The sequence below is a fragment of the Camelus bactrianus genome, chromosome 14 (assembly GCF_048773025.1).
Source record: "Camelus bactrianus isolate YW-2024 breed Bactrian camel chromosome 14, ASM4877302v1, whole genome shotgun sequence".
Lineage (NCBI taxonomy): Eukaryota > Metazoa > Chordata > Mammalia > Artiodactyla > Camelidae > Camelus > Camelus bactrianus.
In genome coordinates this window covers 3307172-3335013 of record NC_133552.1, presented here as the reverse complement: position 1 = coordinate 3335013, position 27842 = coordinate 3307172, and the positions used below count along the sequence as shown (strand labels likewise).

Sequence of the window (27842 nt, the reverse complement as noted above, 5' to 3'; positions counted from 1 at the left end):
TGATTTTACCACTTTCTTCTTTTCTAACATAAGAATTTAAAGCAAATCTAATTTTTTAAAATTTAAAGCAAAAGAATTTTCTTTCAAATTTTGTCAGAAGGCTATATTTTGCCTTCATTTTTGAGAAAAAAATTTTTGCTAAGTATCCTATTATAGGTTGATAGTTCATTTTCTTCAACATTTTAAAAATGTTGGTTCCTTGTCTTCTGGGCTGCATTATTTTGTTGAGAAATCTGATATTTCTTATATTTGTTCCTCTTTATGTATCATAACTTATAGCTCTGTGATTTTAAGATTTTTCTCACCACTGACTTTCAGCAACTTGATTTTAATGGGCTTTGGTATGGTTTTGTTTGCATTGGTCCTTCTTGAGATTGCTCAAAGTTCTCTGGTTTGTTGATTTATAGTTCTCATCAGATTTGGAAAAATTTGCTCATCATTACATACTTTTTCTGTTTCCTCTTTCCTCTTCTTCTGGGACTCCAGCTACATATACGGTACAATCCTTGATATTTTCCCACATCTCTTCTTCATTTATCCTGTATTTGTTCTCTTTTTAGTTCATTCTTAATTTCTTTTGCCATGTCTTTAAGTTCACTGATCTTTTATTTTAGCAGTCTCTCTCTGCAGGTAATCGCAATTCACAGATATTTTTTTTCTTTTGTGTGTAAATATTTTTCATCCTTAGAAATTCTATTTAGTTCTTCATCTTTTATTTCTCTCTTCATTATGTTCATGTTTTCTTTCAAACCCTCAGATGTAATTATAATATTTATAACAGCTATTTTAAATCTTCTTGTGCTCATTCCAACACCTCTGTTATTTTGGGGCTGGCTTCTATAGCCAATTTTCTTCTGATTATGGGTCAAATACTTTACTTCTTCACGTGTCACAATTTTATAATGGGTGAGGGAAACTGTGAATTGCATGTTGCTGAATATTTTTGTGTGTGTATTTAAATACTTAGCCTTGGTTTTGGCAGGCAGTTAAGTTCTCTGTGGATCAGCATGATTCCTTAAGGATTTTTATTCTTTTTAAAGCCAAGTCGATGGTATCTTTCACTCTAGGACTAATTCAGTTCCTCTAATGACATTGTCCCCTCCTTGGGCCTCTACTGCACATTTCATGTGTTGAATGAGGTCTCCCCACTTTGGCCCATGGGAATGTGAGCAACTCCTAGCTCCATATTAGATCTGGCAGTTTTTTGGCTTGCAGTTCTGGGGTGATTTGATTTTTCCATGGAAGTTGCTCTTTGCTGGCCTTGTGGAATTCTCAGTATACGTATGCAGAATGGCACTCAGCCAAAGACTTATGAGGACCCGTATGCGAGTTTCTGGAGCTCATTCTCTGCATAGTTCCCTCATTTCCAGTGTTCACTTTGCAAATTCCAGCCACCATGGCCTCTTTAAAGCCCTTTCTCTGTCTCACAGACTCAGCAGAAGTGTTGCGCTGTCTGTGGGCTCTTCGTCCCCGCACTGTAGTCCAGAGTTACCCCAGATGTGAGGCAAGGGCTCACCAGTCCTTTATTCTCTCTCAGGGATCGCTGTCCCTTGCTGCCTTTTACCCAGGGTCAGAAAAACATTGTTTCATATAATTATTTCATGTAGTTCTAACTGACTACATAGCAAGAGGGGAAGTCCTATTACTTCCTCATGGGTAAATGCAGAAGTCTGGGTCTTGCTACTTTTTTGTCCCTTGACCTTGTCACATAGTAAGGAAGGTGAGTATAGTCCTCTGTTACTACATGTTTACTTCCCTGTTTATTTCCGATAATCTGTGATTTAGAGGTGTTTGTTATTTGTTGCACCAGTACTACTAATTATTTTGTATTGTACCATTTGGCCTTATATTGTTCCTTTGTCTTGTTTAATTCTTTTTGGCCTCAGTTTCTTCTTAACTAATGTTAATATCGTGTCTCCTGCTTTTAATTTGTACTTTCCTTGGCCATCCTTTACTCTTCAAACTTGATAAATTCCTTTCCTTTCTTTCTTGTTTTAGGTGTGTTGCTTGTATACAGTGTAGGATTGGGTTTTGTTTTGAGATACAATCCGAAACTCATTTTTCAAAAATAAGTTTTGTTTGTGATCTCTTGTTTGACTTTGCATTTTTTATGCAATGTTTTAATGTATTTTTCTAATCTTTAATTACGTTACTGGCTTTCTTTGGTCTTTTTGTGTTGTCTTCTGATACTCATTTAAGTTTGAATTTTTGTTCTTACAGTTATTTTTATTATAAGTTTATGTAAATACTGCTCTGTTTCTTTAGACAAATCCATTTGTTTCCAAGTACGCTCCTTTTAAAGAGTGTATTTTTTGCTGATGTTTTCTGAGGTCGCTGCCCTCGGCCAGCCTGATGTTTACTTTACCCCAGATCTTTCACCGTTACTTCCCAGGCACAGCCTCTGCGCTCACCTCCGGTGTTTTGAAGCCCTCAATGGCTCTCTGAGTCTGTGGATTTTTTTTTTTTTTTTTTTTTTTGGTCTCCTAGTTTCTGTAACGTAGATTCTGTGGAGGTTTCCTGTGTTTGCACTGTTGATTTTGTATAATGTGCAGAAGGAAAGCGTCCCTTCTGCCCCAGCATAGCTTGTCTTTTTCCTCTCTCCTTGTCAATACGTAACTGGACAATGTAACCCAACATTATCCTCCTCTGAAGTAGCTTCCTTCCCTTTTCTAGTCAGTTACAATTTGGTTCTCATCTAGACTATCACGCCTCTCCTGGGAAAACTCACCAAGTTAGGTCTGTACAGACCCATGACACTCACTCTCTGGGCTGGTCTAACCTGACCCACATATTTATCTACACTTTCCTTCAATCAGATGCCCTAATTTACTACTGCATATAGTTTTAAGAAAGAGTCTAAGCCTTGCATAATTTAGTGAGTTCTAAATCAGAAGAAAACATAAATCAAGAGAATTAGTGAGCTTCAAATACATGGGTGTGCTACCTGCTTTGGTATTCAGGTCAGGGATTTGCACTCCAAAATTGCCACATCAACCCAGACCAGAACCACCAATATTTTTTCGAGAATTTTTAAAAAGTGCAATGAACACCTTAAGAAATCATCCTAATCTTGAGATGGTACTGACCGTTTATATGGAATGGAGTTCATAGGTTTGTAGCAGACTTAGCAATGGTTAAAAAGAACATGCAATTCTGTTTCAACTTCAAGTTACCTGTTCGGTTTATTGCTTTAGTTATCGTGGAAAAGGGATAGTGTGAAAAACGTGATGACAGAATCCTTAATATCCCCGTCTTGTTCCTTAGCATCACTTGTTACTTAACGTCATTGGTTTGTTTTGGATTCTCAGTTTGCAGACTCTGCCAGATGGTTTAGTAGATGCGTGTGAAACTGGGTTTGATAATCACATTCATGTACTTGTGATTTATTTATTTGTTGCTAAATATATCTTTGGGGGGAGTTAGAGGTGGGAGAAATGTCACAGTTGTGGTAGGCACAGTAAGCATTGTGGTCCCTGACAGAGGACTTGAGAAATGTGACCAGTAATTGATAAATATTTTTGGTGTCCAGTATGGGTACCTTTAGTAAAAATCAATTCAAAAGTCTGTTTCAGATTCTGTAAAGATTAAAAATGACTTTTTCACTTTTCAGACATGGTCTTACAAGGTGGTCACACTACAGACTATCTGTTTCTTGGGAATTTTATTTATACGGTAAGATCAGCCACGTGCGTAGTTACTTTTCCTAGTGTTTCATTTAAAAATTCAAGCTTTATAAGACAGTCTCCCATGAAGTTTCTCTCCTTCACGCTTCAGTGTATTTTCAAGAAGGCACTCTTATAATGGTTGTAAATACATATTATATATGTTTCTAGAAATGTGAAATGCATATATATATACACACACACACACACACACACACTTTTTTTTTTTTTTTGGTTCAAGTCGGGGATACTCTCTGTATCTTACTGTGTCACTATGTAACATGCCTTGGGGATGGATTCAAATCAGCCCACAAACATCTACCTCATTCTTTCAGGGCTGCTTGTATGAATAGCCCACCAGTATTTATTTAACCAGTCTCCTGTTAGTGGACATTAAGGGTTTGGGGGGTCCTTTGCCTTTATGAACAGTGCTGCAAAGATGATCCTTTATGCCCATGAGTAAGTATGTCTTAGGGTAAATTTCTAGAAGTATAATTGCTGGATCAGAGGGTATTGTAAATTATGAAAAAACCTTACCAAATTATCCCCAGTAGAGGCTGCACAAATTGAGTGATTAAAAATAGTGGTTTCCCCAAGCGCCCACGGGTGTGGTCTTACCTCGCTTTTTGATCTGGTGGGTTCAGTGATAGCCCATTGCAGTTTTTACTTTGAGGGGAAGCATAGTCACGTGGGGTTACAACCCACACCTGTTTCTTTTTCTGTAAAATGTTTGTTGAAGCACTTTACCGATAGTTCTATTGAGTTGTTGGTCTTTTTCTTATTAATTATTAATGATTATTTATATGTTAACTTTTCTAATATTTGTTACAAACATATTCTCAGTTTCACTTTTCATGGCATTTTTCGTGCATATATTCTTCATATTAATTTCATGTAGTTAAACTTACCAGTATTTTTCTTTATGGCTTCTAAGTTTTGTGTCTGCCACTACTGCTAGTAGTTTCTTATTCATATTTCTAAAAAACCGTAGATGCATATTCAACTGCATGTTATCCCTTTGTATGCAAGTAGGAACATATTCATCTGTGGATTTTGTTTTTTCATTTAACATGGAACAACAAAATCTGCAACTGTTTTTCCCCATGTTTCCTTCTATATAAGAAACAGTTTATCGGCACAGGGCCTCTTGCCGCTTTAGCTAGTTGTCTTTGTATTTTCATGTTATTGGTTGTGCTTTTAGCTCTTTATTGTTTATTCCTGAACATCAGATACGATTAAGTAGTATATTCTTATTTATGTGGACATATGCATAGAACAAGTTTCCTTCTTTTCAGAACCCCACCCCCACCCCACTGTCCTCACCTCTGCCTCCTCTTCAGACCTTACTTATTTCTCAACCCCAAGGAAAAAATAAGATCAGATAAGACCTTGTTTTATTCATTCATTAATATTTATTAAGCTTTGTCATGTGCAGAACACTGTGCTGAGTGTTGAACATATGGTGGTAAATCCAACCAAGTCTTCATGAAAATTGCATTCTAGAGAGATAGAATAACATTAAATACACGTATATATACATGCAAACATACAAGAGATTCCTAGTTTAGATGCCAGAGTAAATCCATCTCACGGAATCTCTGTCTCCTGAGGCAAACAGACAAAACAAATGGTAAAACCAACAACAAAAAAAATCACAGCAAAATAAATTCGCCAAAGCAGCTAAAAAAGGAAAGGGGACTAGAACAAGGCAAAAGTGCTCAAAACGTAACGCTGAAGGAGGAGTAAGAGGGGCGATGGCAGGCTCCGCGTGGTGAGATAATTAGCCCAGACTTCCCAACACGCTGTTCCCAGTGTGAGTGAGTTTGGAGGAAAAAGCTAAGCCAAAGATAAGATAGCCCCAGAGGAGTGGAGGAAGCCTCCAGTAAAGTGCAGTCAGCTTTGGTGATCTGAGGGGATTAAAAAGGGCCACTGGAGGGAAAGCAGAGTGCAAACTATGTGTTGGGCAGGGAGGTTCGGGTAATGGCAAGGATGGGCCTGGAGTGGCAGGCAGGGGCCACTGCCCTGACACCTTTAAGGTTTGGTGGTAGCTTAGAGGAGTGACGGAAGCTTGCTAGAACGCTGTGGCTGGAAACAGAGAGGTAGACGTGATCGGAGGCCACTCACTTACCAGTGGCTGCCTGCAAACACACCCTGCAACAAAGTTATACTTAATGAGACATTGAAAGCTTTTTATTTTTTTGAGATTGAGAGTGAGATAAAGATGCTCAGCGTTACCACCTCTCCTCAACATTGTAGTGGGGTTACTAATCCAGAAAGGTCAGGAAGGGAGGGGGGCGGTGTGGATTCCAGTGGAAAACTGTAACACCATTTTCCACTCTCTTTCCCCTTCCCGTCTCCCCTCACACAGTATGTGGTTGTCACTGTTTGTCTGAAAGCTGGTTTGGAGACACTGTCTTGGAATAAAGTAAGTATTCTTTAGGATGTTTCCTCAATCTGTATAGCTGTTTGTATACTAATTTTCTCTTTAAGTTTTAGGAAAGTATTAGCGTTTTTTTTGTGGTCTCATTATTGTTCTTTCTTTTGTTTTGCGTGTCTGAGTGATGATTTAAACTGGATGAAGGCATATTAGCGATCTGATGTCTTTAGAATTTTCATTTTCCTGCCTTACATTTGAAATAGGTTCAATTCATCATAACACCGAGACCCTTAATTCGCTCTCATCCAAGCACAGAGTTATAACAGAAAATTTAGCAAATACAGAAAAAGAAGAAAATACATATCGCTCATGCCTTTCAGTGTCAGTGATGTTGACATTTTGGCTTTTATACTTTGTCTTTGTTCCATGCATGCTTTTTTACCATAAAAATAGGATTATAATATACCTAATATTTCATAACTTGCTTCTTTCACTTAATAATAGGTCTTTAATATTTTCGTACCTTTAATTTTATGCCTCATTTATTGATGGAATAATATTTTATAACATGGATGCTTATTATTTGCATTATTTTTAGAATAATTGCTTTAATTTTCATTACTATAAATAATATATAATCAACAGTATTATGAACACCGATGTACTTGTTTACTTCCAGGCGTGAGTAATGTTTTCCTTAGGATATTATTAAAAGTGGAACTTCTGGTAAAAGCAGAATTTTATTTTTCATGACCTTATCAGTAATTTAAGTGAATATGGGGTTGGGGGAAGGGTAGAGCTCAGTGGTAGACTGCTGGCTTAGCACACATGAGGTCCTGGGTTCAATCCCCAGTCCCTCCACTGAAAAAAAAAAAATAAACCCAATTACCTACCCCTGCCAATTTATTTAAATTAAGTGAATACATATGTATATACATATATACATATTTGCATCTAAAAATAAGTTGTTTCCCAAGTTGTACTGAAAAAGTGTCTGAATTTTTATCAGTTTGTCACTTTTGGAGAGCTAAGATTATGCAGAATATGATGAAGTTCATTTCTGATGCAGTCAACCCAGAGTTCTGACTGCCACTGTCCCCACTGGGCATCAACACTGACCTGGGACCAAGGATTTCTGAGCAAAAATAGCTCATTGGCCATTCATAAGGCATTCTAATTGTGAGTGTGGTATTATACTGCATTCGTGGAACACAGACATGCAAACAGTTCTTTTCTGTGCCTCCTCTTACTTGTTAAAATTTTCTCTAGTGAGAGTGTTTCTTAGATCCACGTTCACTTATGTCAGCCACATATAGTGAACCTCATTTATGAACAAGGCAATATTTCAAGGCCAAATCAGACTCAGCACCAGAAGTCTCTCTTCTGGCCTGAGAGGTACGAGGCTCCTACCCTCAGGCTCACAGAGGAGTTAAGAAGGAGCCGGGGGACTGTGGCAAGAAAGAGAAGAGACTGGCTCTCACTTTTGCTCTTGTGCTGCCCTCCTCTGTGGGGAGGGTGAGGAGGAGGTCCAGTGCTTCTTCCCTGGGGACGAGAATGATGCTGGAAACCACTGATCAGGTCCAGAGGATGAGCCAGGGCAGGGAGATAACAGAACACGTCTCCAAGCAGCAGTGATGGCTTACCGCCCCGGGAGGGGATGGTCCTAACAGAGACCCATCTGCAAATACTCTTTAAGCCACACAACACACCACATATTGCAGGCAGTGTTTAGTGTCGACTGTAAGGGAACCATTACGGGAAAATGCACTGCAGTGTTCACATCACTTAAAGTTCACAGCCTTGAGCTGGCCATCTTCTCAGTCATGTGCATTATCACGAGAGAGAGCCCTCAGGAGACCAGTCCTGTTTTATTTTCTCTAATCAGAGAGAGGAATTGTTTGGTAAGAGGCCTTCTTCTTCTTCCTGTTCTTTTTCCTCTTCCTCCTCCTCCTCCTCCTTCCTTCTTCCTCTTCTGCTGCTGCTGCTGCTACTCCTCCTCCTTCTTCTAATGCTATAGAATTCTTTATTATTCAAGTCATGATTTTCATAGGCAATCCAAAGGTAATAGATGAAAGTATGGAGAACTAAACAACATTAATTTTATCACATACATCTTGTGGTTATTTAAATTGCTGTAAAGTATATATTGGAGAATTCCCTGCTTACGTAAGGAAAAAAGTGAATGTCTGCCCCAGAAAGAGGAATAGCACAGTAAAATTTCCTTTTTGAAACATTTTTTTTTGTTATTTATTTATCTTGTTAGAGGTTATTTTTAAATAGCATGAAAAATTGCCTGTGAAAGTGACTCCTGAACAATAAATACTCTGAGAAGTAGCAGATTGTGGGATTTTCCTTCAATACCTTTTGTTCAGATGTAAGTGCTGAGCAGCGCCCAGGAGGACGCGAGCCCTTGAGCCCCTAAGGAGTCACCTGGCCTAGCCCACCGCCTTCCACGCGCGTAGACGGTAAACCTGTAAAGGTTGAGCGGTGCAGCCAGCCTGGCCAAGTGTAGAACTAGTCACCCTCCTCACTGCTCCTCTGCTAACACCAGCTGCACAAAGCGACCGATCAGGGCAACAGAAGGTGCTGTTACAGACTTGGGAGCGCGTTCGCGGACCCGGCACGGCCGCTGAGCCTTCCGCCGGCATCTGAGGGCGGAACGGCGCGCACAGGCGGTGGCACAGAAACTCCGCCCGTTCCAGCCAACCCGAGAATCCGAGCGCCGGCCGTTCTCCCACGGTCACTCACTCGGAACAAGTGTGATCCAGGCAGATTGTTATCCCTCTTAATGATTTGTGTTCCAGCTCTTTCCCCTCCCCCTGGAAAGAACTTTGTGTTAATAACAGACAGAAGCCCAGTCTCATTACCTGACCCATCGGCTGGAGGAGCCGCTTCCGTCTGAGAGCTGGTCTCGTCACTGAAGGCGCTGAGCACCGCCTGGCCTGGGTGACCCAGGCCTGGTTGTTTTGGATGCTGTAAACAACGGCTTATATGAGAACGTATGGGCTGGACAAGTGTATTTTGGTGGCTGATTGACAGAGTTAAATAATTTTTTCTTTTAAATAGAAAAGACAGAAGTGTTTCCATGATACTCTTCTCTCTGCAGTTCAGTCACCTGGGAATCTGGGGGAGCATCGCCATGTGGCTGGTGTTCTTTGCAGTTTACTCTTTCCTCTGGCCGACCATCCCTATTTCTCCTGAGATGACAGGACAGGTTAGTTTTACTGTTGGTGGCGAGTGTGCTTTACATTCCGTGTGAAACGTGATGTTCAGTAACAATGGAAGCTGACGTTACCTACTTTCAAAAGTAATTTGGAGAGAAAAGGTACAATCAGTGCAGTAAGCAGCTGGCGGTCCAGCTATAAAATCTGGTTGACATTTTAGTTATTATGTTACTTTATCTAAATTCCCATTGTTTCAAACTATCTGTATTAACCACTCTTTCTAAAATTTGTATCCTTTGTGCGTAACTGATAATGTAAAAAAACTATAATAATTTCTGAATTATCTAAAATAGGTAATATTGTGATTTTATTTTTCATGTAATGTGAAATGTGCTTACATTATTTGGTAATGCATGCATGGTAATTCAGAAAACATTTTGACTTAAAATATTTAACCAGAATAGACATTCTGTGGAGCTCCAGAAGCTCTAGTTTCTGGCAGAGGAATAGTGCTTCTGGGGTGTATGGGCCAGATAGAAGAGACGGGACTGTGGTTTGGTTAGTTTGCATATCAGAGACATGCTCCCAGCTGAGACCTTGCTATCTCAAAGAATTGGCTAGCCTTGGGAGGAGCCATCTCTCCCCAGATAGAAAGTGTTTTTTTTAAGAGGTAAGAATTTCAGAGCATACAGAAAAGTTTAAATATATGTAGTACAGAGCCTTACCCAGTCTCAAGTCAGTACAGTCCTGATTGAACTAAAGTGATCAGCCAGCCATTAATTAATCTGCTAGGCAGAGAGAAGAGTGAGTTCTCCCAGGGGAATGTAATGGCTTAATTGTTTTATACAAAATGTCTGGCAGTTAAACAAAGCTGTATTGCTGGGTAATGCAGTGTTGAATCACCTTTGCATTCCTGAGATAAAACCTGTCTGATCAAAATACTTATTTGGCTGTTTGTTTACACAATGAACTGTTAAGTTAGCTAATGCTATATTTAAGCTTTATGTACCTGTTTATTTAGTTGATTTAGTAGTTCTAGATTCATATGGCTGCATCCATACCTTTTCTGGCACCTCCAGGTTTTTGTGGAGGGGAAGAAACTAAAAGCTGCACTCGGTGCTTAATATTGGCAACTAAATGATTCTTATTTAAATACTGTTTATTTCTGTTTGTTTGCAGGTCAATATGGTCCTGGTTTGCCCATACTTCTGGCTGGGTTTTTTCATAGTCCCCTTTGTGTGCCTGATTCAAAATGTAATGTGGAAATCGTAAGTTGAAAAATGAAGTGGTAACCAAATGATTATTGTCATAGTTAATCACCCTTTTCCAGTTATATGCCTTTCAGTTAAACTAAGAGCCACTTTATGAATATTAAATGTCATGGAGCCTTTAAAGGAAGCAAGTGCCCTCTGCGATTTACCAGCAATCAGCTTAGGGAAAAAAGATGGAATCAAAATGCATGAGAGAGAAACTTGGTAGTGATATTACTGAGTTCACAATTTTTTTCTGAAAAGAGGTCCACTTTTTCACTCTTTAGAAGTGTGACTTATGTAACTTTTATCTATTTTTCAGGAGCCAAAATGTGATACCAGAGGATCGCAGATTAAAAACTAATGATAAAATAAGAAATAGGAGGAAAATATAATATTCAAATTAGAAAGGCATTCTTTTCTTTTTCAAAAATTTGGATTAAGAATCTTCCAAATATAATTGTCCCAGACTATTTAAATATTAGCTTAGACTATCTCAATTTTTTTTTTTTACCAAGTCTAACAGAAAGAAAAGACAACCAAGGTGTTAGAAATCTCTGTAGTCCCTAATGTTAAAGGTAGTGTTAAAGGTAAAGAACCGATGAAATTATAAGATTTTAAAATTAGAAATAATTGATATATAATATTAATTATTGCACATAATCTGTAGCATAAACAGAGCTCTAGAACATTATAAATTTCAAACTAATTAATAAGCAGAGAAAGGTATATTCTAGAAGGGATAATATTAATTTGCTTTTCAACGTCCACTTCTTCCTTAATTCCTCTATATACCAGGGCAAACATAATTATTTATAGACTCCAATGTGGAAGACTGAAATTTCTCAAATTCCCCACCCCCCCAAATATACCAAATTTAGCAATATTCCCAAGTTAGCAGCGGGAAGTGGGGAGAAAGTACTAATAATTTGGAATATTGATATTAATTCATATTATCCTGAAAATAAGAGGTTTCTGGGGCAGAGACAGGCTAGTACCACTGACCTCTAACAATTGCCAAGCTGGCTTCCCTGCCCCAGTCTTCCCACTTCGGGGTCATGAAATGAAAGCTGGACGGACAGGCCTGCAAGTATGACCACTGTGCCGCAGGGAGGAACCTGGGCGTTTATGTAGGAGAGGAGCAGTGTCCCCACCCCTCCTGAGGGGGGAGCTCCGCTCCCTAATGTAAACAAATTCTCCTTGGGTTTTCACCCCGTGGAATATAAATAAAATTCTCTGAGTGTGAGATGAAACCAGTGACTGTGAGCTTACAATTCCTGGAATATCTCCACGGCTCCGGGTCTCATCCCTTTGTGAAATACAGACATTACTGTCCCAACCTAAAATGTTTTCTCTACAGTCCCACAAATACATCTTACCTTCCATTTGATAAGGTTTGCCATTTGAGGAGGAAATCATCCTCATTTAATGAACAGTCACAGCCCAGTTTTGTCTTTAAAGATGTTATTTTGCTCATTAAGACAGTCACAGTGAGAAGCCTGGAAATACATCATTTTCCATTTGGGGGGCACCTTCAATCTGACTGTAAAGAATGCACTGCCCCAAAGTCATTTACTTCATACCCACGTGTTCCTGGTAGCAGAGCTGGGGCTACTGGGGAGGCAGGAACTTGCACTGAACTGGGAGATGTGCAAGACTCCCAATTTACAGTGAGCATTTCATGTCTAAACAAGAGCGCAGACTTCCCCGGGGAAATGCGTGCCGGTCCTGTTTCAGTTTGTTTTCTCTTCTGCTGACAGAAGGAGGTTTTCATCATGCTGTGTATATTCCGTCTCTGAGTTTAAAATATTTCTGTTAAATTGGATGGCACTGAAGTGTCTCCTTTTCCTGGGAAGAGAAGGCTTTCTAGTTAAGTACTCGACTCAGGGCAGTTTTGATCAGCTATAGTTTATCTTTTGAAAATGTGCAGTGTCTTCTCCTAAGTATTCCTGTTCCTGACGGCATCCCGTCCCCATCTGATCCACAAGCTTTTCAGTTTAATTTCAGAACTAACTGTTGAGGAACAAAGTAATTGAACAGGTGCTCGGTGTTGTCCTGGAGGAGATGAAGAAGCATGGATCAAATGTTGATAACCTACAAGTGTATACTTTTAAATATCGGTATCACTGTAAAACTTAAAACTTGAATTTTTGAGTCTTGGCACGTTTTGAATGTGTGTTTAACTTTTTAAAAGTTACTAACTTCTAGCACACGGTAGTAGCTTTCACATGGTATCAGACTTCGCTTACAGTATTTGATTAGGTACATGTGGTATGCGGATGATAGGCATTTCTTAAAAAGCATAAGTCTTGTGGGCTTTTTTTAATGGGAGGATCATTACTGTAGTTTATTTTCCCAAATCGTTTATCTGAGATGGCATCTTAAAATAAGGTGCCATATAGTCACTCACAGCATGAAGCAGTTCATTTGTTAAGGTTGCTGTAAAATGTGAATCCCGAAGCCACTGAGCTTTTAAGGGCAATGCTTCTGGTTCTGTTTTGTTTTAATCTCCTTGTATCTATTTCCTTTACTGATCTACTTAAATTTCTGCTTATAAAACATTCCATAATTCAGAATGATTTGACATCCTTGATACAGTCCCAGGAAGACAGTTACATGAAAATAAACTAAAAATTAATTAATGCAAAATAATTCAAATACAAAAGTGACTTGAATTTTAAAAACCTGTATGTACTACTAAACTAATTTCTTCTAAACTGCGTTGTACTTATACGAAAGCACAAATTTCAAAGATTCCTCATTCCCCTTTGAACTGCAAATTCTAACACCTGTTATTTACCACGTCGCAGAGCAAAACAAGAACAAAAAAGGTTTCGTGCTGGGTTGGCTTTACTTACAGGGGAAGAGAGGCCTCAGCTAATAGGAAAGACAATGAAAAATTCACATTGCTGTTAGTTGCCTTTGCAGTGTGCTGGAATCTTGTAGGTGACCTTAGCCATCCTCAGTTAGATAGAAGATGCTAACAGACTCACACAATGGTTCTAATGTGAGCCCCTCAGCGCCCAAGCGCTCCCTTCTCTCTCTTTGGAAATCAGAATCTGTGGCTAGATGAAGCATTTGAACCTGTAAAATAAAGCGGCTTTTCTCTTCCAGAATCTAAGCCATACCTGGTTTGTCAGCCACATTTCCTTCGCTTTTTGTTGTTGATAAATAATTTCCTGTCAGTAACATCCTGGTATGGCTGATGGCTGATGGCTGATAAGCCTTGTGATCAGTTGTGTGAAGACATTGGTAGAGTGTTAGTTTGTTTATATGTTATTCATAATTCTACTTCAGCCACAAAGGATTGCAAAAGATAAATGCAGCGCAGAAAAAGTGGGGTCGCAGGTTGTCAGTTCAACCACTGGCGGAACAGCTGCTGTCCAGCAAGAAGGGATGGCTTCCCATTTTTCAGGAGCGGCTTTGAGAATGTGATTCCTTAAATCACAGCACAGCGCTTAGATCCAGGGGCTTTTCCTCAGGTGCACACTGGTATTCAGGCTTGTTAATTTTTTTATAATGTTTTGAGGTGGGTGGCATCAGCTCTTTGACTTTTTTGTTCTAAAATTTGACCATTGACCTCTCTAATTTCTCCCAATCCATCAACCTTCTTTTTTCTTATAATCTTCTATCTCAGCTAGCCTAAATTTTATAAACCATCAAGCCTGACTAACATCCTAAACTCTTTTGCACATTTCTGTTGTACTGCCTGAAGGTAAAAACAGCCACGACTAAACCATAAGTCCACGAGCTGTCCTCCGCTCTTCTTCTTTGCACCTGCCTCTGCATTTGGGCTAAAGGCCAAATCCTCCCCAAGGCCATGGACGGCCTGCTCCCTGCCCATCTCTCTGCCTCCTCAGACCTACTCCCTGCGCTCCTCCAACCATAGGGCTTTTGCGTATGAGGTTTCTCCTGCCTGGAATGCTCTCCCCCACTCTCCTGTAGTTGCTGCCTCCTCCTCCTTTTCCCTGCTCGGTCTCCACTTCCTCAGAGGAGCCCCTGCTCACACCCTTGAGAAGCTCCCTCCCCTGCCTCGTGCTGTCATGGCATTACGTGGGGCCCCTTCCGTCATACCTGTCCCCTACTGGTGTTGCTCATTTGTTCACTTCTCTGTTGTCTGTCTCTCTCCATTTGTTGGAAGCTTTATGAAAGTAGAGACGATGTCTGTTTTTGCTTTGGCACCTAATTACGGCTCAAAAAGATATTTAAGGAGTTGCACGAGTGGATGAACGACAAATGCCTGAATATAGATACAGACCCCAGTGGAAACCAGGTGCCACAGAGAGACGGGCATCTGTCTGGGTTGCCTTGTACGTTTCAAGCCACGTACGCACACCCAGCATTTGAACCGCAGAGATGTCCGCTGCACCGTTAGAACTGTTGTAAATGGCCAGCCCTGGGGCTCTCGGGTTGAGATAAGGACCAGGGGTAGCGCGCGGCTGAAAGAGCGTTTAACCATCAAGATTCTGGAAAGTCTGCGTGGAGTCGTGCGTCAGTGCTAGCTAGGAATTTTCAACTGACTGTCAGGCTGGGTTCAAGCAGGTTGGCTCCTGCAGAGTCGGGCGCGTCTGCAGCCCAACACTCACCTGGAGGGACACACAGGCTTGTGTGGAAAGTCAGCAGAGCTTGGGGGGCTGGCTGCTGGTGCACAAGGCCCAGCCCCTGTCGGGCATCCCTCTGGTGATGCTCTTGGCCACAAGGAAAACAGTCTGGTTTTCACACACAGCCCCTGCCTGCTGCATTGCATCCCACCACCCCGCCTGCAGCCAAGGGCCGTCCAGCTGTCACCTAGGAGGGGAGAAATCGTTGCTTACATTGTGCAAAAGCTCATGTGTTATATTCTTTTTATCTTCCCATCTGATACAGGATTAGAAATACTTGCAAGAGGACTTTGCTAGAGGAGGTTCGGGAAATGGAAAGTAGCAGAATTCAAGAACTTGATCTTCCCAGAGATTCTGAAAAGAGGTGAGCCAGTCCTCTTGGTTAGAAACCCCTTCTCCTTGTTTTGTCCCACCTCCCCCTCCCTCCCAGGTGCTTCCACACACTCCATGATTTCCCAGGCTTACTAAGTGCATGTCAAACAGGCATCCTGAACTTCACGTCCCCAGCATGCAGGCCCCTCTTCTCAGCTCCCTTTCAGCCGATGGCAGCTTCATCCTTTCAGCTTCTCGGGCCCAAAATCTTGAGGTCATTTTCACTCCCTCTTCGTCCTATCCCACACCCGTTGTGCCAGAAAATCCTGTTACCCTCTTCGAGATTTTAATCTCTACATCCAGACTGCCCCCAGAGAGAGCTCAGTTCCAGCAGTCTGACAAAACCTGGGCGCCCTCCTGAGTAGAAACGCCAGGCTGCTTCTCAGCAGCCACACCCAGAGGCTTTCATTCTGGGCTCTTCCATGAGGACTGGGCGTGTCCTGGAGTTCTGAGCGGGCTTCCTCTGAACGAGCAGCATCTATCAGGGGTTATAAGTGGGGAATTGGCCTGAACACCCGTGCATTTTGGGTGCTTTGTGAAGATTCAAGGAGAGGGTGGAAAACAACGGACGGCGTGGCCTGGGCAAAAAGGCCCCAAAGCACATTTAAAAGCATTTAGGGAACAGCAAAGTCATAAGGACAGGCAAATCTGAAGTAAATAAATGGAGTGAGTAATCAGTATCTGTGTATTTGGGATCTACTGAGTACTCAGCACTGAGAGCGCAGTGCTGGTAAGCATGAAGGGTGACGAGGACTCTCACACAGTCAGTGTGGACAAGCGGCCGTTCTAATCAGTTCAATTCAACAGCTATCCTGTGACCCAACAGCTCCATTTCTAGGTATTTACCCAGGAGAATTTTTAAAACATCTCCACATATCCAGATTCATGAAGCTATAACAGACCCCCAATCATGTTCAACCCAAAAAATACTTCACTGAGATATGTTATAATAAAAGTGTCAAAAACCAAATACAAAGAGACTTCAGAACAGCAAAAGAAAAGAAGTCCATCACACAGAAGGGGCCGCCCACATTGGCTCAGGTGCACCCAAATATGTAGAGCAATTTTTGCAGACCTAAAGGGACAAACAGCAGGACAATGCAAGAAAACACTGACCTTAAATGACTCATTTGACCAAATGGACAACAGATATTTATATAACTTTCCATTTGAAAGCAACACAATACACATGCTTCTCAAGTGCACATGGGACATTCTCCAGGACAGATCACAGATGAGTCCACAAAATAAACTTTAATAATTTTAAGAAGACTGAAATCACATTGAACATTTCTTTCCGACCACAATGGCATGAAACTAGACATCAATTATAAGAAGAAAGCTGGAAAAAATCACAGATATGTGGAGACTAAACAGCATGCCACCAAACAGCCAGAGGGGTTCGAAGAAGAAATCAAAAAGGAAATTTTAAAAATCTTGAGACTGATGGAAATGGAAATACACATGCCAAAACTTACGGGATACAGCAAAAGCAGTTATAAAAGGGAGGTTCATAGTGATAAATGCCTACATTAAGAAACAAAAAAGATCTCAAATAAACAATCTGACTTCACACCTCAAGGAACTAGAAAAAGAAGAATAAAGTAAGCCTAAATTTAGCAGAAGGAAGGAAATAACAAAGATCAAAATGGAAATAAATGAAATCGAGACAACAGAAAAGATGAGTGAAACTAAGAGCTGGTTTTTTGGAAATATAAACAAAATAGACAGATCTTTAGCCAGATTCACTGAGGAAAAGAAGAGAACTCAAAATCAGAAATGAAGGAGGAAGCATTACAACTGATACCACAGAAATACAAGGATTATAAGAAACGACTATAACTAACTATATGCCAACAGATTGGACAGCCTAAAAGAAATGGACACGTTTTTAGAAATGTGCAACCTACTAAGACTGAATCATGAAATAAAAGGAAATCTGAATAGGTCGATTACAAGTAAGGAGATTACATTGTAGTCAAAATCTCTGAACAAATAAAAGCCCAGGATCAGACAGCTTCACTGGTGAATGTACCAAACATTCAAGGAATTAATTCCAATCATATTCAGATTCATCCAAAAAAAGAGGACAAGGGAACGCTTCCAAATTCATTTCACAAGGCCAATATTACCCTGATGCCACATCAGATAAAGACAGTACAAGAAGAGGAAATTACAGGCCAATAGCCCAGATAAACATAGATGCCAAAATCCTCAACAAAATTTAGCAAATCAAATTCAACACTGCATTCAGAGGATCATACAGCATGATCAAGTGGGATTTGTTCCAGGGGTGCAAGATTGATTGAACATCTGCAAATCAACGTGATAAGCCACATTAACAAAATGAAGAATAAAAATCATATAATCATCTCAATAGATGCAGAAAAAGTACCTGACAAAATTCAACATCCATTTATGATAAAATTCTCAGCAAAGTTGGTGTAGAGGGAATGTACCTCAACATATGCCAAGCTCACAGCTAACATCATACTCAACAGTGAAAAGCTGAAATCAGAAACAAGACGAGGATGCCCACTCTTGGCTACTTTCATTCAACGTAGTATTGGAAGTCCTTGCCAGAGCAGCTAGGCAAGAAAAAAAATAAAAGGCATCAAATTGGAAAGGAAAAAGTAAAATTGTCTCTGTTTGCTGGTGACATGATCTTATATACAGAAACTCCTAAAGACTTTACAAAAAAACTGCTAGACCTAGTAAATGAATTCAGGAAAGTTTAGTATACAAAATCAGCATACGAAAATCAGTTGCATTTCTATCTGAAAAGAAATAAAGAAGACAATTTTATTTTACAATAGCATCAAATACAGCAAAATACTTAAGAATAATTTTAACCAAGAGTGTGAAAGATCTATGCAACAAAAGCTATGGACATTGACGAAAGAAATTAAAGAAGACACAAGTCAATGGAGAGACATCCTGTGTTCACGGATCCGAAGAGTCAATATCATTAATGTGTTCCCGCTACCCAATGCCATCCATAGGTTCAAACAAAGCTGGAGGCATCACACTTCCTGATTTCAAATGATATTACAAAGCTGTAGTAATCAAAATAGCATGGGACTGGCATAAAAACAGATCTGGGAGATGGATACATTGTTAAAACTCATCACACTGTACTTTTAAGATCTATGCATTTTATGATATGCAAAATGACCTTCAATAAAAATAAAACAATATAACTGGACAAAATGAAAGTTTACATGAAAAAGGGCTAATCTCCCAAGTAGATACAATGTTTCTGGAAATCAGCAGGAGGACCACTGCTAATAGAAAAGCAGGTGAAGTATAACGGTTTGCAGAAAAGGAAATACAATGGTTCTTAATCGCATGAACATGTTCTCAACGTCACTCATGAAAAGAAATGAAAATGGGGAGTACACAGGAAGGCTGCTTTTCACCTGTCATAGTTGGCAGCCCTTGGGTGATGAAAACATGGGAAAGTAAAGACTTAGGTCAGCTCACTTGGCGGTGTCTATCAGAAACAAGTGCGATAGCCTTCAACTCAGGAGTTCCATTTCTGGGAAAGTACCCCCCTTCCACCCCTGAAATGCCTGCACATGTCCCAGCGTTAGGGACTGCAGCAATATTTGGAATAGCAAACATTCCGGAACAACCACACCTGTGTGGATCAGCCCCAGGCTGAGACACTCACAGCTGTGGAAAGGACTGGGGACACGCTGTGTGCTGAGATGGAAATGTCTCCAGGACACATTAACAGGAGAAGTCAGACGCAGGACGCCACGCACAGCGTGCGGCCTGAGGCGCAGACGGGCAGGGCTGGTAGGAACACGCAGTCGCTTGTGCTCACGAGGCCCCGCTGCGGCGTCACCCAGAGACCGCTCCTCGTGACCTCAGTAAGGAGCAGAGTGAGCAGCTGGTAGGTGGGACAGGGAAGCTTCAGTCTCTACCTGTGTTGATTTTCTCTTTAAAATTTTGAGCCATGTAAGTGTTTAATCTGTGACAAATTTAACAGAGGGAGAAGGAGGAGATGCAGGTGAGTAATCAGGTTCTGAAAATCCCAGAACCAGATGCTCTTCAGTCCCTGGATTTATGAGCAAAGTAAAAACCTGATCTGACTCTTTTTAACTGCTTTCAGAGTTTTCAGCCATTCCCCTCCTCCCCACCCCACCCCCCTTTTTTTTACACTTACCATCCTGTTAAAATCTGGTGCGGAGCATTTTCAGTGAATAACCTTCACCCTAGAGGAGAGTTCGGAGGGAAGCCAGTAGCCAGCCCTTCCCAAGGCCAGCCTGTCGGCACAAGCCCTGGGCCAGGCCACCCCTGGAGCTTCTGCTTCAGGCCCTTCAGGCAGAGCTTAGAGACCAAGCATTCTGTGCATCGTCGCAGCGGCAGCGGGAGGGTGTGGCATGCGGGAGGCCTTGCGGTTGTTAAGAGCAGCTGCGGTTGGCGAGCACGGCCCCAAGCCCCCACGCTCCTGGAAATGCAAGGGTGCATGGCAAGTCCCAGAGCAGTAGAAGGCCCCTAGGATGGCCTGGTGACATCCAAGGAGCCAGAGTCAGAGCAGGCTAGGCTGGGCTGCGTGGGTATTTTGTTTAATCCCGTCTTTCAGCTTACAGAAAGAAAAAAGGAAGAAAAAGCCATGAAGGTCCCTAATTGTGCTAAGTTTGTCCACAGCATGGCAGCCTGGGAGGGGCCAGTTCATGTAGTGGCCCTTCTCCTTGGGATTCAGAAGGTATTGTCCTTGGATTTCCAGGTGCCCCAGTAAGCCTCGGGATCTGGAGAGGGTCTCCCTCGTGCCTGGAGCCGACCTGTCCTCGCCCACGCTGTTAGGAGTCTTGAACCAGTGCAGGTGACAGCATGGTCCTAAGAGAAAGAAGCTGGGACCATAAAATCTCTAAGGTGCTCTTGGAGGCCTGAGGACAAATAGGACACTATTGTCCACTTCAGCTCTTTGGAAAAGACAGGAGGAGGGTTGTATGTAAGAGACACTCACAGCAAAATGCTCCTTCAGAAGAAACACCTTGCTGAGCGTGTCCGGATAATACCCATTTTATTTTAAATATATGAACATTCTCCAAAATGCGAGGGAGATTTTTTTTTTACTTTTATCTTGCAACTTCCCCCCTACCCAACAAATTCCTCTGAAGTCTGTTCCAATGAACTAAAGGCAGGCTGTGTTTGATTTAGTCCCAGGATGGAGACAGCGAATCTCCAGAAGTCCCCGAGTCCCCAGCCCTGCGAGGTGGTCTTCCGGAACAACTCCGTTGATCTGGGCAACCCACGTAAGTCCCGGGCCGTGAAGTGGGCCACAACACAGGGACTCCGTCGGCTCACAGGGAGGGCGGGTGATTGAAAGTCAGGTCCTCCTCCTCGAAGACACTACGCTGCGTGAGAAAAGCCAGACACAGAAGGACAAGTGCTGTGTGCTTGCGGCCACCTGAGGTCCCCAGAGCAGTCAAATTCAGAGAGTCAGAGAGCAGAAGGGGGGCTCCTGGGGGGAGGCAGCAGGAAGTGTGTGTGGATGGTGAAGTTTATGTCCGTGTGTTTTACCATACTTGTTTTTTCAAAAGGTAACCACCTGTACTATTACCTATTTTCTAAAAAGTCAAGGTAATCTCATAGGCTCAGTTAGATTTGTGAAGTGAGTGCGCTTGGCCTACAGCAAGTGCAGTTTGAAAGGAGGTAATTCCGGTCTCCCGCTCCTGCAGGTAAAACCCTCCTGCTTTCAAGGTCCTCTGACAGGCCCCAAACGCCCCATTGTACATGGAGAAATGGTATTTGGCCTCAAATACTTTTTACCTGGTGAAAACTTTCACCCCTCTTCAGGGTGTCAGGTTAGCACAGCTTCAGTCAGGCGTGGAGACTTGCGAAAGTTATTTTCTTCCCCGCCTGCAATAAGAAGCCATCCAAGACGTGCCTGCGTGAAAGGTTCAGGCCTATGTGACCGTGTCTGACAGTGTGACTGCAGAGTACCGTCCTAGGGTGGGGGACAGCTCAACCCCGCAAATAGTAAACGTAAAGGAACAGCTCGTGTTTGTCTCCTGGGAAGCAGAGCTCACTGTCCCCCTCCTTTGACCGAGGTGTTCAAAGTTTCAAAATCCTTGGTTCTCTGTTGATTTTTCCCTGTCGCTGGGAGTGAGGTCTCTCTCGGGCACAGCCCCTGCTCTTCCTCCCTGTCCTCAGCCACCTCACCTCCCTCTCCCTCGAGACATTTAGGTAGAAACACCTGAAAGATAATGAAAGGTTAAAAATTGACCCAGGACTAGAAAACAACATACAGCAGGTGTCTCAAGGATTTCGGTTAACATCTCTCCCATCCTTCCCAACCTATGACCTTGATTTCTGCATCCCTGAGAGCAATGGACTGGAAACGATCCTCCGCGGGCTCTCAGCAGACCTCCGCCGTCAGCTCTGCACCACACTCTCTGCCCTCCCCCTCTGCACGGATCTGCTCTCACTCCCCTGTGGAAAGCCAGTCCTCTGTGTGCCATTGTCCATTTGCTCTTGCCGGCTCAGGAGCATCACCCGGGCAGTTCCCTCCCATGTATCCCACATCTTCAGTTGTTCACTCTCTGCTGGATCCTTCTTAACCCAGCAGGTTGTTTTAAAAAGAACTTTCTCTTGCCCACACGTTACCCACTAGATTTTGCTTCATTTCCTTGCACTCTTTGGCAGCAATGATTTTTAATCAAATTATCTGTGTCCAGTGTCTCCAATTCCTCTCCTCCCATTCTGAAACCCACTCCATTCAGGCTTTCACTCCCGTCACTCGATGGACACTGCTCCAGGCAAGGCCACCAGAGATCTCTGTGTTGCTAAGTGTAACGGTCCTCACCCACTCCTCCCGCACTGGTTGGATTCAAATAAGAAACAGGGAAATTGTCCGTTAATTGCAAAATACCAACTCTTTCTTGAGACAGAAAACTCTGACTTTCTTAAAGGTATCATCAGACTCCCAGACTTATAATAAAGTGAATTAAATGAGACAACTATGCCAAAATAATAAGAAACGGCATGGTGGGTTCTGAAGTCTGCGAGACATTCTACCAGGTTGGAGGGAAAAATGACGTGAAGGTTCCCCACGTCCTTCTCCTCTCACCTCTTACCCGTCCTGCCTCTGCCCTCTTGTCCCGGGATCCTGGCTGTGATCAGCCTTGAGGAAGCAAATGCATCAGGAGCCGGCCGGGGGAGGGTCACCAGTCAGTCCCTCGAGTGTGTTCTCCAGCCCCCATCACTCCTCTCTGGCCCTCAGGACTTCCTGAAGATGAATGAAGGTGGGAAATGCTAAGAGTGGGGTTCTCTCTGAGGCCCCGTTTGGGTGCAGATGGCAGTTAAATGCCCATCAGGCAGGTGCTGGTGGACCCAAGGTGCCCTGCAGGTGGGCTGCGTGACTGTGGCCCCTGTTGTCCATCCAGCAGGCACTCCTTCCTGGGGACACCGTGAGAAGGAAAGCCAGCCCAGGTTTCCAAAAGATGGATTTTGCTTCTGAATAAAGGCAGATCCCAGTTTTTGTAAGTCCAGAGCTTCATATCAACTGGGGGATGCTTTTTAGGAAAAGAATACAGAACTACAAATACAAAATTAGGTTCAAAAGCAAATATTTAGAATGAAGAAAGAAACCACAACAAAACACTAATGTATAAAAGCAAATTCCAAAACCCCAGTCCGGGCCTCGCTTGGATGGGGCAATGCAGCTGGACCATCACCTGCTCCCGGAAGACCCTCTGTGTGTGTGTGTCTTGCTGTGACCCAGGGAGAAATATCCCTTCTCGGCTGAACCCTCCAGCCCCCGGAGGCCTTAGGTGGATGAGAACGAAGACAAGCAGAAAGAGGGTTTTGGTTCCTCCATTCGAGTGGGGAGGAGACCAGTCAAAATGCAAACACACCTTCCATTTTAAAAGAGCGGGGACTTTTTTTAATATGTTCATTTTTCACAGCCCTCCATGTTTTTATGTTTAGAACATTTAAAATAAAGGGAGAGGACAGCTGTTTTCCCACCTTTGGTGGTTTGCATGATGGACCCAGCCTGGACGTACACTCGGAAAGGGGGCCTCAGTGCCCAGAAACCCTCAGGGTTTTCCTGCCACAGCCGTGGGCCTGCCTCACCCTTTGAGGTTCTGGTCGAATCTGTCTGAAGAGGGAAGGAACGAAACCCCCAGGGGTGGGAAACTTGATACCTGCATCCATCCCAGGACTGTCGTGAAAATGGCCTGAAACAGCGGCTCTCGTGCACAGTCCTTAGACCAGCAGCAGAAGCGTGGCCTGGGAAGAGGCCGGAAATGTCAGCCCCGGAGCCCCACCGCGGACTCACTGAATCAGACCTTCTGCAGGCAGCGCCCACTCAGGTCTGAGAACCACGGGTCTTGCATTAGTGTCGGACCCAGGGCTTCCTGCCAGCGCCGAGCAATGCCACCGTGCAGAGAAGGCTGCAGACCACTCCACTCGCTCTTCCTTCCACACACGGGCACTCCATTCGGTCAATAATCCAGGACACAATGCGTGGATACAAGTTACTTTTTCTTCCGCAGGGAGCATGGCCACTCAAAGTAACTCCATTGTCATCAACGAGCCATGGTGTAAACCTTCGGTGCACGTGGGTAGAGGCAGCATCTGGGTAATACTTTAATCTGAATGTGTCATGCAGACGTGTGATGCTCCACGTCTAACCTGTCAAGGTCAAGGTTCAGAGAAGAATGAAGATACTGGTTAGCTCTCTCCCTTGCTGGGTGAATGCCAGCTCTGCTTTCAGAAATGATTATCAGGTTGACCCTCCCAGTGAGAGAGTGCTCAGTGATGGATTAACTCCTCTGCGAATTTCTACCTGTGACCTTGTTATTCATATAAACTTGAGTAAGCCGCTTTGAACACTGATTTAAATCAGCTAAATTTAAAAGCAGGACTATTTCCAGCATCATGGATTCCTTACCAAGTTTAATATTAATACTGCGTGTTGTCCCCTAGCAAGTTTTCAGCCTCAGAAACTACCTTTCTGGGTTCGAGTTGTAAGTTTCAGTTTCAAGATTCAGACCTTTCCGGGGCCTCTCCTCTTGAATGGTGGGGGGAAGTGAATTCAGGGAATCATGTGGCCACTGTTTGAGCTGCTCAGACTGGGCTCAGCCACGGCCCCACAGAAACAGGCACAAGTGCCCTGGCCCCTCGGCCTGGCTGCACCCCTGGGACTCGGTTCTCAGGAAGGGCACAGCACTACATCAGACTCCCGGGGAGAACTTCAAACGCACACGCGGGTGTCCAGCCACCCACAGATCGGTGGTGGCCCCAGAAGTAAGGGTGTAGGAAGGGCTTCTTGAGCGGCTCGCACATGGCCAGGTTTGCCAACTGCTCCGTTACCAAGCCCCCCCACCAAGCCCTCCCACTTCCCCGCCTCAGTCACTGGCCTGGCTGGTGTGGCCAGCGTGTTCCACTCCGGCTGGAGATTCGATTTCTGCCACCAGAACGCTCGCCGCCCACTATCAGCTCTAACAGAGACCCCGGTGCTTTGCTTTTTCAGAGGGGTCCGCCTTTTCTCAAGTGGAGCAAACCGGGATTTCTCAGGAAGAGCTGGTCCGCGCTTATGACACCACCAAGAGCATGCCCGTGGGGACTGTCCCTTCCGCCCTCTCCGAGGCCGTCCTTGAGTGAGGCCTGGGCTGCACATCCTTCCCGAGGCCGCTGCGGTGAGCCGCCCCCCGACTCTCACTCCTGGGGCTCTGGACGGTCTGTTCTTTATGTATCGATTGAGTCACGATCCTCGGGTATAAATAATGGGGAACCCTGCTTGCTTTTTCTTAATTTGCCTTCAGTGTTTTACATAATTTATTTTTCTGCTTCTGTGAGATGCTTTATCAGTTCATTCTGAAGTACAAAACTAAAAAGCATTGTGTGTCACCAAAAGTTAAACTCTGGTACACGTTGTTTTGGGGGGAAAAAGGTAAAGGATGTTATGTTGCCGAATAAGGTTGTTTTGCTTAATTGGAAAGGGATCACACAGAAACTTTATCTTTTGAAAGCTCACAGATTAAGGGCACAGGCAGCATACGAAACATTGTTCTAAGTACAATATCCTGTCATTTTTGAGTTATGTTATGTGTATGAAATGTGCACAGTATTCTTGATTGCAGTGAATTCAGATAGTGAGTGCAGCATAGACTAATCTTGGGCCTCAAAACCAGGTGTGGAAGAATTGCCATAACTCATTAACCTCCCTCTGACCCCCCCCACATTAGGGCTGGTGGAGAATCAGCACCAGTCACCCCTGTGGCTCTGCCTTAGGTGTGCACCACCTTTCCAGGGTTTCGGACGCTGTGAAGCGCTGGGAAGCTCCATTCTTCTGTCATCTGCCCACAGAGGTCACCACTAAGACACATGGTTCCCTTCGGTCTGGCCACTTTATGATGCTCTGTGTCAGGTATGGGGAACTGGAACCCTCGGGGGAGGCTGGAATCCCTACGCCTGTGGTCTAACGTCCCCAGCAAAGTCACTCCTCTCCTGGAACACATCGTCTCCCCTATGCACTTTGCAGGAACAAAGAGATGCCTTTCACACCCCTCCTCTCGTCCAGGGTGGAGCCCCCTTTCTCAGACCAAATTCTACTTAGTGAGTTTTTAAAAGCAAAGATGGAGGATTCTTGAAGGCTGCCTCTATTTTCTGTGCTGCCAAGTGACTCCTCTGAGGAAATGAACTAAAAAGCCTGATACTTGTTTGAGGGGAAATAAGGCAACAAGGAAAACATTGGGAGAAAGCCCAGTTAAAATCTCAGAAAGGTACCCACACGTGGGTACATGGAATGTGGGCTGTCCACACGATGGTGAGCTGTTCAGCCATTAAAGGATGAGACACGCACCACGTGGATCAACCTGCACAACGTTATGTGTGTGGAGTGAAAAAGACAGTCATGAGGGGCCACATACAATATGGTTCCATTTCTGAGGAATGCATAAGCAAATCTACAGGTATAAAGTCGATTAGAGGCTGCACAGGGCTGGTGGAAAAATGAAGGGGTCAAAGGTTAATAGCTCAAGGGCACAAGTTTCTTTTTGAGTCAATGAACATATTCAAAAATTGCAGTCATAGTTGCACATATTTGTGAATATATTAAAAACCATTAAACACTTTAAATGGATGAATTGGTGATTAAATTTCAATCGAGCTATTTACAAAAATTTCCAGGGAGATTCCACTTCCAGTCATAACGTAGTGACTAATGCTAGGCTTACTCTCCTGCTTAAAACGATTAGAAAACTGGGAAAATGTATGAAAAGAAGTTTTCAAACATTAGACAAAGGGCTATAATCCCTAAGATAAAGGAAACAAAGTAAGCCAGGATTTCTGTCCAGAGGCATTTTCCAGACCGTGGTGCAGGGAAGTGTTACCCAAGCAAAGCACAGGACTCTCACTGAGTTGAGGACCCTGAGATTGAAGTCTAGGGAGGCCGAGGCAGCTGGAATTAGCCAGGTAAAGTACTCTTGAGAAAGGGATTGTAGACATTTCTGTAGGGAGACCGTAGAGAGAACAGCTGGATGGTAACAACCTACTTATGTGGTGAGTGAACCTCGCTGAATTTGGCAGAGACAGACCACCAGAGAGATGGAAACTGAATGGTACCCAGAGCTGCCGCAGGATTCAGGTTTTAACCAAGCACGGTGGAAAGAGCTTGGTGAGCACTTGAGATCCTCCGCAGAGACCCCCAAGGGCCTACCTGGTGGTGAGGCTAAGCTGGCATCGGGGCCAGAGCTGCTCCAAGCCTTCATCTCACTTCATCAAAGTGTTAGCAAGTCTCAGCAAGGGTTAGAAACGAGCTCTAAAGCATCGGTGGGGTCCATGGCTAATTTCACTGCCTGCGAAAAAAGAAAAAGCAAAACAAAACAAAACAAAAACAAAAACCCACCTCTAGTGGAAGAAAACAAAATTCAGACCCTTAACAATGTAACAGCCACAGTGTCTAACATCCAAACACACACTTGATATTCAAAGCAGGAAAATCTAATCCCTGTAACCAGGACAAAAGTAAGTCAATGTAAGCAGACCCAGAACTGACGGCGATGATGGAATTAATACACACGAGTTTTAAACAGCTGTTACACAAATGTTTAGTGACTTAAAGACACGAACACAGCGAGGAAAGAAATGAAAAGCATTTAAAAAAAAAAAAAGCCAAATAAAACTCCCAGAGCTGCTACATACAATATATGAAATGAAAAAGTCACTGGATAACCTTAGCAGCAGGTTAGGTACTGCAAAATAAAAAACAAGAACTTGAAGACAGAGCAATAGAAACTATCCAAAATGAAATGCGAAGAGGAAGGAGGCTGGACGACAACTGCAGGGAGCACCTACTACCTGTGAGATACCAAGTAGTCTTCTATGCAGGCTTTGGAGTTGCAGATACAAAAATGACAGAAGACAAGGTTAAAGAAATAAAGGCAGAGTATTTCCAG

General features: G+C 43.1%; 1 protein-coding gene across 1 annotated transcript in view; it reads left to right on the top strand.

The window, feature by feature from the left end:
- Window positions 1–26425, top strand: part of LOC105066261 (phospholipid-transporting ATPase IB) — an 84732-nt gene extending 58307 nt beyond the window's left edge. The window contains exons 20-26 of the mRNA XM_074378654.1: window positions 3611–3672; window positions 6031–6087; window positions 9146–9253; window positions 10383–10471; window positions 15320–15418; window positions 20596–20690; window positions 24917–26425. Of these exons, the coding sequence (XP_074234755.1) occupies window positions 3611–3672; window positions 6031–6087; window positions 9146–9253; window positions 10383–10471; window positions 15320–15418; window positions 20596–20690; window positions 24917–25047 (641 nt within the window). The 3' untranslated portion in view covers window positions 25048–26425. The remainder of the gene's footprint in view (window positions 1–3610; window positions 3673–6030; window positions 6088–9145; window positions 9254–10382; window positions 10472–15319; window positions 15419–20595; window positions 20691–24916) is intronic.
- Window positions 26426–27842: the final 1417 nt, after the last annotated feature.